The 12,062-nt window shown below is 35.3% G+C and overlaps 1 protein-coding gene across 7 annotated transcripts in view; it reads left to right on the top strand.

Annotated features, from left to right (window-relative positions):
- Nucleotides 1-12,062, top strand: part of LOC145684198 (dynein assembly factor with WD repeat domains 1-like) — a 161,411-nt gene that overhangs the window by 126,575 nt on the left and 22,774 nt on the right. For 4 of the 7 annotated variants that reach the window (XM_081756239.1, XM_081756237.1, XM_081756238.1 and 1 more), the window contains exons 2-4: nucleotides 1,115-1,344; nucleotides 5,791-5,832; nucleotides 11,026-11,098. In XM_081756239.1, coding sequence (XP_081612365.1) covers nucleotides 5,793-5,832; nucleotides 11,026-11,098 — 113 coding nt within the window. In that variant the 5' untranslated portion in view covers nucleotides 1,115-1,344; nucleotides 5,791-5,792. The remainder of the gene's footprint in view (nucleotides 1-1,114; nucleotides 1,345-5,790; nucleotides 5,833-11,025; nucleotides 11,099-12,062) is intronic. The other 3 variants (XM_081756241.1, XM_081756242.1, XM_081756236.1) reach the window with 1 other exon arrangement.

Below are 12,062 nucleotides of genomic sequence, written 5' to 3' on the forward strand. Positions count from 1 at the left end.
CATTGATGAAGGCATACCGCCGCTAATTTTTTAGTGATCAAGACATACCGTCACAGGATATTAGATGCTCATTAGCTTTAATGAATCCATTTTTATACACGGTAATCGAGAAATAACTTTGCATGTAAAACGATTTTATTTGTTATGTAGAAAATTTCCGAATTGACAACACCGACATTTTTATCTGTTTCCTATCTTTTGTTTTTAAAATGAGATGTCTTCAAATAAGTTTATCTAATTTATATATTGATGTGCCATATCTTTTCCTGTCTTAATTCATATAAATGTCGTGTTCTGAGCATGATCGGATTTAGTGATTGTCTGCTATGGGTGCGATTTTTCCGGGGATTTGGAATACTCCTCAGTCGAGTGGGGGTCCGGGCGCTTTCTCGTAGGAAATTGTTAATATAAAAACTCTGTTTTTGAGCATTTTCGTGTATAATTCTCTATAATACATCCTATGGGAATATTTTTTTTTCAGAAAGTTGTTGGCGAGGGATCAAAGTCTCTCCATGACCCCCACCTTAACTAAAGAGAAGTTCTCCAGTGATTTTCAATTATTATGTAAATAGAAATGCAATCTTTTAGGAAACATACTCTAACTGTATTTCAACATTTAGATAGCCAGTATGTCGAGTTGAAGTCGTAATAAAAACATACCCCGACTTATGCTAAGTCGTTTTGATGCATGATTAGCGTCATTCTAAAGGCCTGACTACTGCAGGAAATATGTTAGTCGAACTCTTTAGTATCGTACTAATCACGCGTCAGAACGACTCTGCATAAGACCCACCGCCTTTTTTTTCCACTTCGAATACTGATTAAGTCAAATTAAGTACACATATTTGTGAAAGTTTTAAGTCAATTAAACAATGAAAACTGAGTTAGAAACCTAATCATGAGATTTGACTCTCTCGCACAGACATGTACTGTTAATGAAAAATTATTGTTGAAACAAATAGTAGTTGTAAGGAATGTAGTTTAATAAATAAAATATACATTTAAGAAACTATATGTTGTAATTAAATAAAACTGAACAGATGAATTAAATGTATTTTACTTGTCTAATGATTACATAAACTTACATTATGTTTAAACACTTATTATTTCACAGATTATGATGCAAAATCAAAAGTCCAATAATTTGTCTTGGTATTATATTTTTACTTGGTGGGAATCAAGTTGCTGTGATGGAAGCCTTCATAAATACAAAACGACAGAAGATAAATTAGGATTATTGAGGTCATTATTCCGTTAGATATTATTTGACCTATAAGATTGCGTTAATCGGCAATAGGGAAAAGAAGTTCTATTAAGAAGAATTTTATCCACTATGCTTGGAAGGTGAGGTATCTGTTTTTATAATCTACTTGTTGTGGTCAGCTTAAGCCCTTTGGCGTTTTGTACTACGGAGGTTTAGGCTAGTTTAATTGTACAGATTTGATCTCAGACGCAGAATACATACAGACAAGCATCTTCCTATATGCACTGTGGAAATCCGTTTTTCATTGTTCGCGTGCTGTACCAATTAAGAGCCTGACGTACTAAAAAATAATACAAAATTTACCATTCTTCGTTTGTTTGTTTTTCATAAGTAAAAGAAGAAAAGGAAATGCAACTTATCACAATCATAGATAATGTTATTCTACAATGAAAAATATGAACCTGAAGCATTTTCAGTGTTGTTAGAATAACATTTTCCCCAAAATCTAAATTAAGGCAGCGACTATAGGAACGAATTCAATTGCATTTGATTACGTATCGTGTTGTTTCGGAATCCTGTGAACTACTTTTTAAATAACATTATTATTTAATTTTAATAACTGTATGTTGAAACTATTTTGTTTATTACAAACTAAATACAACTATTATTTGAAAAGTAGTTGACAGGATTCCAAGATAATATGATACATAATCAAATGCATTTGAGTTCTTTCCTCTGCCTTAACTTAGATTTTGGGGGAAATGTTATTCTGGCAACACTGTATTTTCTATGGGCGGCAAAAGTGAAAATTCTTCAGGTTCATATTTTCTGTTGTAGAATAACATTATCTATGATTGTGGTAAGTTGCATTTCATTATTTCCTTTCACTTATGAAAAACAAACAAAAGAAAAATGGCAAATTTTGTATTATTTTTAGTTCTTTTTATCTTAACATTCGATTTCGTTGTAAGACCTTGGCACTGTTGTTCTTTCCACACCTGACGTCGTGAATTGTAATAGTAATCAGCATATTTTTATCTACTTCGATTGTCTTGGAATAGTGGATCGAATTCAGAAAAATCAGATAGAAAGTTAACTCTACTGCATATCGGTTTGTTACTCATTTGTTTCTCTTATTTTTTGTAGCCATTAGTAACTTAAATAAAGACAGACATATATTTATTTCATGTCAGTTTCTTGTACTATAGCATCTAGGTCTGGACATTAATTTTCATGCTTAATTATTTTGTCTATGCATAATGTCGACTTCTTCACCACATGTTAATCGATGATTAGATTAAAAATTTCCAAACAGCTAACTTCAGATTAGAAGGCCGTACTCATCATGTGATCGGTCACGTGAGATTTCAAGTTTTTCACCGGGTTTATTGTCTGTATGTTTTTTCTCTGTGGATTTAGTAATATGTCAAAATAGATTTGGCAAGCTACAAATGAATTAGAGTATCATATAAATTATGAGTAAATTTGTACGATATTTATTTAATACTTAGCTAAAAAAATAGTAATTTATTATTTTAATCAGCTTGTTATCGTCTTTTAGAACATTTATCATTATTAAAGGTGTACTTTTCATGTAATAAGTTGGTTGATATTCGGCAATTGTTCTACAAAGATTTTTTTCCCAATTGTCCATAATTTGTTACATCCTTAAGGAAGTATTACTTATCTTCATCTGCTATGATTGACAAATTATGGCTGCACGCTAGACACGCCCCCCCACCTCAAAATTCTATCCAGCCCGCGACATGATCCCTAATATGACGAATGAAGGCACTAGTTGCCATTGTTGTCCTTAATAAATTATATTTGCCCACCTAAAGTATTTTCTTTCTTCTCTTGCTCCTTCCTAAGAAAAAGTGTGTCCATCACTAGTATATTGCACGATTTTATATTTCAGATTCAATGTTTCAGGCATACTTCCTATGGGCTTATCTTGTTGGGGTTTGCCCATCACTCCGTCAGAGGTAGGACAAATTAAATTCCGATCAGGCTCTGCATGTCGCTCTTGTGCAGACAGGGCCGGCCCTAGGCAATTTACCGCCCCGTGCAAGGCATCATTTGCAGCCTCCTTTCTCCAGAAAGAACAAATCTTAAAAGTCACGATATTAAATATGCTACCACATCATGAAAAACCAAGGGGAAGGAAAATACACTCGCACTCAGAAAGGCCTAAACACTACAAATACAATCTCATTGTGTCTGTATTTCTTTAAATGATAATCTACTATGTTATTGAAAGATAAAACAAACACATCTGCAGAAAGAAGATGGTAATCCTTTTTATAGAATTCAATATCGAGCTTCAATCTTAGTATATCAGTTTGCAATTCCAGTGCAACTAGCTCTTTTATCTTTATTTCTTGATTTTCTTTCTACATCTTAAAAAATTAAAAAAAAAAAAAAAACTTGTTTCCACCTTGAATGATAAGGAACTTGTTTGTGACAAAGACAAGACTAGTTTTCAAATCAAAACTGTGATAACTAACTAAATACCGAGGGAAGTAGCTCAAGTGGTAGAGCGTTGGCTTCGCATTCGGGAGGTTGTGGGTTCGATTCCCACTGCTGACCATCCTGACCGATTTTCCAGGGTTTTCTCAGTCCTACCAGGCAAATGCCGGGATGCTACCTACTAAACAGCCCCTGGCCGATACCTTCCCAAATCCTTTCCATTGTTATTGCTGTTGTTAAATATACAGTATAAAATGACCTCTGAGCTGTATCTGGTTAAAGTTAAATAAATAAATGGAACAGGTGTTTGCTACTGTTCGAGTATTGAGTTCTTGTATTTGACAACAATCAAGCAATTTATGTTGGGGTTTATTTGGCCATTTGCTTTAGCACTGTCCATGTGACTAATTCGACTTCAACATGATTTATAAATGTAGTATTCAAATTGGTCAACTTAGTAAATTTAACAACCATCATCATGAAGTCTGTTTCCATCAAGAAATATTTTAATTAGTATACCGCCAGCCCTGTGTGCAGAGCATATCTTCTAGCACAGAGTTTCTCAACCAGGGGATCGCGAGAGGGTTTCATGGGGTCGCGAAGATAAGCGGTAGAAATAAATATAATTAGAAACTAATACCGAAAAATATTTTTAAAAACTATTTTGAATTTTGTACTGACAGGCATATTTTTATTTTATATATATACTTTTAAGAACAACATAAAATAAGTCTACTAAACATTTTCAACAGGTGCAGAGTTATTTAAAAATCAATTTAAATGAAAGATGAAACTAATGAGAACTGCATATTGAAATACCAGAATAATATAAATGCAACAAAACCTGCATATTGAAATACAATTAAAATTGAAGTCTATTTTTTAATGTATAAATGTGTGTGAGCAAATAGTCATTTTCCCAGCAATAAAGGTAGATTTTTAGTGTGAGGTTTTATTTGTTTCCTAAATTTTAAATGTAAACAACTTGCTTTTAACAGATTTTGGTGATGCTGAATACATGCAACAAACCAAATAACAATATACCAAACAATATACTACCTAATATACAACAATATGAGGTAACTCAAAGTGGTGGCCTCTCGACAACTTTTCAAACAACTGTCCAAGTTTTTTAAAACCAAAATTAACAATCACTTTATTTTTTTTAACATATGACCCAAAATTAAGGGAGATATCAAATTTTAAAATTTTCAAACGGCCTCCATTTTGAAACAGTGCGACGGATCGGATTCGATATTGGTAATATGAATGAACTGACCAAATTCGGTTTTAATCCACTCGCTTTTAGGGAAGTTACTGTATCCACTATATACAAGAAATTGATTTTACTATTATAGAAATAGATGGATATCGTGAGATCTCAGCAAAAGGTACATTAAAAATCCCACAGAAGCCTATTACAGACCATACATTATAAGAGTTCGCTAGAAAGAGGATATGATAAAATAGAAGTCATGATAGGATTTAAATTGAGAACCACTGCTCTAGCAAATAGTGTATCAGTGAAGCCCCCTCACATACTTATTTTGCTCCTCTAAAAAAAAAAAATAAATAAATAAATAAAATAAAATCGGGAAGAAAGCCTGTATACATTCTCAGCTTCAAGCAAGGGGAATAAAATTTTTCGTCCCATATACCACGATTATGCCTTGTAGGAGACGATCATTAACGAAAGTGAAGAGTATGATACAATTGGTGTAATGAGAATGTGGAAGGAAAATAGAAAAATCCCAGCTTGAAAATTCCTGAGGGGAAAAAAAGAAAATACGATATAAGAAACTGAACTTGACAAATCAATATATAAATTGCGAGATAAGAACCTTGTAGTAAAATTTACATTATTAATTTCGAGTTTAACATCCCCTTCAGCACCGACGGTATGAGACGTGGAGTTACGTCTTAATGTGAAATTCGAATCACTTGAGATCTCACTTGGAAACAAACTCGAGTCTCTGCCGTCGAAGGCGCGTATACTTATACAATCACGGGGATAGTTATATAACAGAGAATATAGAAATAAACTGCAATAGATATTTGTCATTACTTTTGCTACATGCTACTAAGAAACTTATTTTTTATTCGATTTTTCTTTACAGTGATGCAGCTGAAGAGATTTTTACTAAGATACTATCCACCAGGTAAGTGTTATGAAATAGGCTACAAAGAGAATAGCGATGCCCCGATTATCAGCTAGTTAAGAAGTTCCCAACCTATTTTATATCACAACCCCTTCCTTATCATGTCTTGCCAGCCACTACCATAAGTAATTTCCGGTTGTAATAAGCCTTTTGATTATTAGTGATTAGCGTTTGTGAAGCCCAACGAAATCACACCAGGCTCAGGTTTCACACTAGCATTCATTTTGAGCTGCATTTTAATAAGTAAAAATACGAACATATATTTGAAAAGAAGCTGTGAATAAATTTAGATTTCAAAATACGAAAAATTAATTTGTGTACAAAATGATTAATTTATTTTTCCTTATCGCCCAGTTATATAAAAATAAACTATTAATTGAAGCATAGTGCTGCGCAAGGGTGCCTATCAGGTGGGGCAAGGGGACGCTTGCCTCCCTAGAGAAAATTATACTTCGGAAGATCGAAAACCTATTAGAATTTTTAGAAGTTACAGCAAAATTTGCAACTATATTTGAAATGTCTCTTATACTTGCCCTCCTCTGGAAACCACAACATGGGCGCCCTTGCTGCTGCATGTAGCTTATCTGACCGTTTATGCACTAGTAATAAATTCCCGTAAAGTGAACGTAAGTAAATCATTTTTTTTTTTTTGAGTAATAAAAAAAGTGTTATGAAGATTTTAAAAAATCTTTGGACTGGGTTTGAACCCACGCCGAAGGCGATTATTATTACTAGCCTGTTGCGCTAGCACGCTCGGCCCCGCGTATCGACAGCAAGAGGCGTTTGATTTCTGCTATATCTATGCAACGTGGGAAGAAACGGATAACTTCAACCAATCAGAACCGCGAATTTAGCTCCTATGGCTAGGGTCGAGCGTGATTTTAAAATATGCGTTCTATAGATCGTGTATGATATGTTCTGCTATTATGACTTTTTTATTAAAAAAATGAAAGAGAAGCAATTAACGTTAAAATGTAGCATGTCTTAAATTAACGTTCAATTTTCGAACTAACCGTGCATATTTGGTGTAACCCCTTATTCAATTGAAATAATTATTTTCATACATTTCACTTCCGTATTACTGGATATATACCTATATGCAAATATACAAGGTGAGATCAAAATGTACGTTGAATGTAGTTGGACAGTGCCATCTATCGATGTTGTATCCATTTCAAACAGTAAGCACGGTATCTTTAACCTTTGGTACGGTCAGTGTCGAGTTTGGAAGAGTTGTGGTATGTTAATTGGCTTCCAGAGACAGAAAAATGAGGACTTGTTAAAAGTGTCTGTCGTGCGCCAACAGTAGACGTTCTAAGTTTTGTTCTAAGCTGCAAAGAAAAAAAAAAGCCAAAGAAGCTCACGAAATATCAAAATTAGTGTATGGCGATGAAGGGTTGCGTTGAAGACTGTTTACAAGTGATAGGAGCGATTCGAAAGCGGCAAGAATGGGTTGAAAACGAGCGAGACGTCCTTCGACGTCAAAAAACATGTAAACGTGCTAAAAGTGGCACAAACGATTTGTTCAATCAGGTGAATGAGTATTCGAAAGCTTTCCGAAGAACTAAACATCTCGTATGGGTCTGTGAAAAGCATTTTGCCGATTAAATAGATAAATGGCTTCCTTCTTCACCACAAAAACGCCCCGTGGCACACTTTGTTTTTGATCCACTAGTTTTTGGTCGAAAAAAAAATATTCCTGTCTCCAGATTCTCTGTGCTCTCCAGATATATCACCAAGCGACTTCTATCTCTTTCCAAAAATTAAAACCGTGCTTGAAGAAAAACATAACACCATTCTTGACATTGAGAGGGCCTCGTCAGAGCCAAAAGAAGCCTTCCACAAATGCTTCCAGTCATGGATTCAACATTGGTATAAGTGTATTACTAGCCAAGGACAGTATTTTGAAGAAGATTAAATCAAATTCCATGTAAGCTTATTACTATGTTTCTAATAAAATTGTTCACAGCATTTTTTGATTACACCTAGTATATTTCATTTGTGGGACCCAGATTTATATGCACTAAAAAACTTGAGAATATGCACTAAAAAGTTAGAAAATATGCTCATAATATATAGCTCATTCATTTGAGATTCACTTATTAACAGAATTTAGTACGCGCAGAATGAACTTTCACAGTACACTATTAGGAGTAAGGTTTTCTGGGACCAAACTGTACATCTACTGCCTACTAAAATAAATTAATAACAAAAGAAAATAAATTCCCAATACCACCTGCCATGATTGACGACCCGTTCGGGAGAGATACTCCCGGAAGTAAATTTTTCGCGCGCTACCTTAGCCAGCTGTCAGTTGATCACAAAATTTATGGGTGTCAAGGTTGAACAAACCGAGCCCGTTCCTACTACTACTACTACTACTACTAGTCTGCACAAAAGTAAGTAAATCACTTTTTTGAGTATTGTTTTCACCTTATTTTAATGAAAAAAGTGTTAAGAAAATTTTGAAAAAAAATTTCCTTGGGTCAGGTCAGGACCCACGCCATGAGCGATTTCCATTACTAGTCCGAAGCGCTAGCACGCTCGGCTAGGAGGACCAACAGCAGCAAGCGTTTGATTTCTGACAAGAAAGGGATAACGCAACCTATCAGAACCGTGTATTCAGTTCCTACTTCCGGGAGTATTACTCTCCCGAGCTAGTCCTCATGATTGTACAACATTTGTTCCATGATACAGAAAGTTCGGAACATTCATCTGACAAAGATTTACTGCTCCCATACATGAACTGCTTAATTTATTAGATCTTTTGTTTCAGCCGATCGCCTTATCCAACCTATTTTAATTTATTTTTTTACAGTTTTGTCTGTCGAAAAACAGAAGTTATTTTCTTACCAAGTTCAAGTCAGTGTTTCTTTCATCAACAATGTTCCGGGAGGGCACAATTAGTATTTCAGGGGGGGCATTGCACGTACTATTCTATTTATTATTATAGACGTATTATTTTGGGCTTCTCTGGGAGTGCACACTCAGAGTTCCAGGGGAAGCAGTGCCCCCAAAAACATGTCTGGAAGGAACACTGGTTCAGGTAACTCATGGAGTTCATTTACCTTTATTTTCCAGATGTTTAATTGTTCAACCAGTGATGCCAACCTGAAAAGTTATAAAATCCTATATGGACGGTCAGAAAATCCTATTTTGCTTTTGAATTTTCAACGTGGTACTAATTACAATAAATAATAATAATAATAATAATAATAATAATAATAATAATAATAATAATAATAATAGTCTAATAATAATAATAATAATAATAATAATAATAATAATAATACAATCATGCGTTGGTGTGGAATATTTTGGAAGTTGATTGTTTATTGTTTGATATTTTCTTTTCTTTTTTTCATTCACTTGTTCATTATTTTACCTTCTTTCTTAAAACACTGGAGTATAATTTTCGTTCTTTGGCGGTTGGTTTTTGAGTATCAGACACTCCATAAACCACTTCCTCAGTAGCATAAACTTTCCTGATTAAAAAAAAATATCAGTTAATATTTAACAACATTGATTTCACGCCTATTAACTGACTCATAATGTCTACTTTTTGGCAATTATGATGGACAAAATGATGTTGGACTGAATTTAATATATGTTACCAATTTCGATTTTAAAAAATCCCTTTTTCTAGAAATTGATATTAAAATCTCACGAAATGGGATTTTCCCGACGAGCTGGGATCACTAGTTTCACAACAAGTGTCGAAAGAGCTACATAAATGAATAATTAATAGTAATGATGCTAGAAATTATTCTCATTACTCAGAGTAAAGAAAATATTTTCTTAATGAATGTTCAATAAACATGAAGCTACCAGATCTAAAAGTTATAACAATATCGTTTAAATCGTTTAAATCGATTCCTAACTTTAAATATATACATACAGAAATATGCGTAAAACTTTAGAATTTGCACTAAGATTCTAAATGTGTATTTGCATATATGCAGGCATGTAGCTAAGGGGTTTGTTCGGAGTAGAGATGGCCACGAAGTTCCGGTTCCGGCGGAACCGGTTCTCGGAGATTCGGTTTTCAGAACCGGTTCCGGGCCTGGATACGAAAACCCAGTTTCAGAATCGGATCTTAGGAACCGGTTCCAGATCTGGTTCCGAAAACCCGGTTCCAGAACCGGATCTTAGGAACCGGTTCCAGATCTGGATCTGAAAACCCGGTTCCAGAACCGGATCTTATTGTTAGAAACTGGTTCCAGATTTGAAAATGAAATGAAATCTTTGTTTTACGTCCCACGATTATGCCGGTTAGGCTAAAGGAGACGGTGATATTGAGAGATGAGTGAAATGGTGGAATGAAGAAAGTGGGAGGAAACGGGAGAACCCCGAGAAAACCCACGAGCACGGTGTTTGTCCACCACAAAGTCCACACGGCGCGAGCTAGGATCGAACCAGGGACCCCAAGCACCGGAGGTGAACGCTCTACCACTGAGCCACCACGCCCCCTGGGTTCCAGATTTGGATCCGAAAGCCCCCAAAGACCCGTAAAGGAGGCACAAAGTTCATCTTCAAAAAATGCAAAGAGCACCATGCGCTTGTGCCCTCCCCGCCCAGACCCGCTTGTGCCCCCAGAAAAAAAAAATTGGTCCACCAGTGGGTGTTTAGCCAAATGAGTTGGCCAGTTTGCCTGTTTAGCGAATGAGTTTGCCAGCTACCCAGTTTATTTAGCCAAATGAGACAAGCGGCCGCCGCCTGGGCGCCTACCTGTCGTTTCCACCATTTCATCTAGCATACTGTTCACAGCCTGCCAGCAACTCGAGTTTAGCGTAGGGATGATCACAAAGTTTCGGTTCCAGCGGAACCGGTTCCGTGAAAACCCGGTACCAGAACCGGATCCAAACCTAGATCCGAAGAACCGGTTCCGAAACCGGATCTTCTAGAACCGGATCTGTTCAGACCCGAAAACCGGTTCCAGTAGGAACCGGTTCTGGCCATCCCTAGTTCGGAGGTCTTTAATGTATTAGCTATGTGGCGCTTATAGCGTTGTTCATCCACAAGTAGGTATTTGCTTCTAATTATTGAGGAGAAAATAGAATTTTCCATCTTAATTTTATAAATCATATAGGTAGGAAAGTACATTACTCTAGATTCTTGATGTCATGTAATCTAATATTATTTGAAATTTAAACCAGTACGTTATTGATGACCTTGTTTCCTTTTGTTTTCTAGGAATTGCCTTGGAATACATTCAAGGTGGAGTTACAAAAAGGAAAATGATAGACCTCTTGAAACTTGGACCATGGTAAGTGAAAGAATTTTATGATCGAATAATAATCTCCTTCAAGTGTTAAACTGTAACTACCATTTGATGTTCCTATAGTCATAACTAGATGCCCAGAATCTACTTACCGTCAATGTGAAATTATGAAAAGCTTTCCAGTCCCGAACCTCATCTACGTTGAAAATTGAGATTGGTCGTGTGGTTCAAGAGTTATTAAGTTTTATTTATTTTTTTATATCTAACTCCCCTCCCCTCCACTAAGTTCTACCATCAAAATGAATAGCTTAAAAAAAAAAAAAAAAAAAACAGGCCAGAACCACATCTACGTCCAAAATTTGAAAGAGATCGGTTGGGTGGTTCAAGAGATTAAGAGTAACTAATATAGTTACTTTCAATTTTATAATATAGATTGGGAGGCATGTCCTGAACGAAGGTTATAATGGCTAATATTCATTTAAAAACCTTTTATTTGACAAGATGTCTACTACAAGAAATATTTTTCGATGTAATTGCCGCCAATGTCCAAACATTTGTCAAAATCAGGCTACTAGCTTCTTTATCTCACACTTACAAAATTCTAGCGCCTGTTCGTGGAAATACGTTTCAACCTTTTTCCTAATCTCTTCATAATCGTGGAAGCGTTGTTCAGCAAAGTGTTACTTCAGGTGTTTCTATAAACGGGAACAAGTGCTTTGTGAATCTCTGCTAGACGCTTACCTTGTGTTTTAAGAAAACGAAGCCAGATAGTGTTTTCAAAATTCTATTAAATAAACTAATAAGAGTTTTGAAACCTTGTCTTATAGGCTAAAAATTTGAATGCATGTTTGGTACCGAAATTTCTACATTGTACGAAAGATGTTGAAAAGACTTGTTTACGTAATAGCATTTTGCAGATACTATCTTGCTGAGTTTCCAAATCTTTGATGTCCTTCATTCTTAAATTATTCACTAAAACTGAAACAGTGAGAGTGAGTTTAGCTAGGAG

This window comes from Thermobia domestica, chromosome 4, assembly GCF_964235325.1.
Source record: "Thermobia domestica chromosome 4, izTheDome1.hap1.1, whole genome shotgun sequence".
In the NCBI taxonomy this organism is placed as follows: domain Eukaryota; kingdom Metazoa; phylum Arthropoda; class Insecta; order Zygentoma; family Lepismatidae; genus Thermobia; species Thermobia domestica.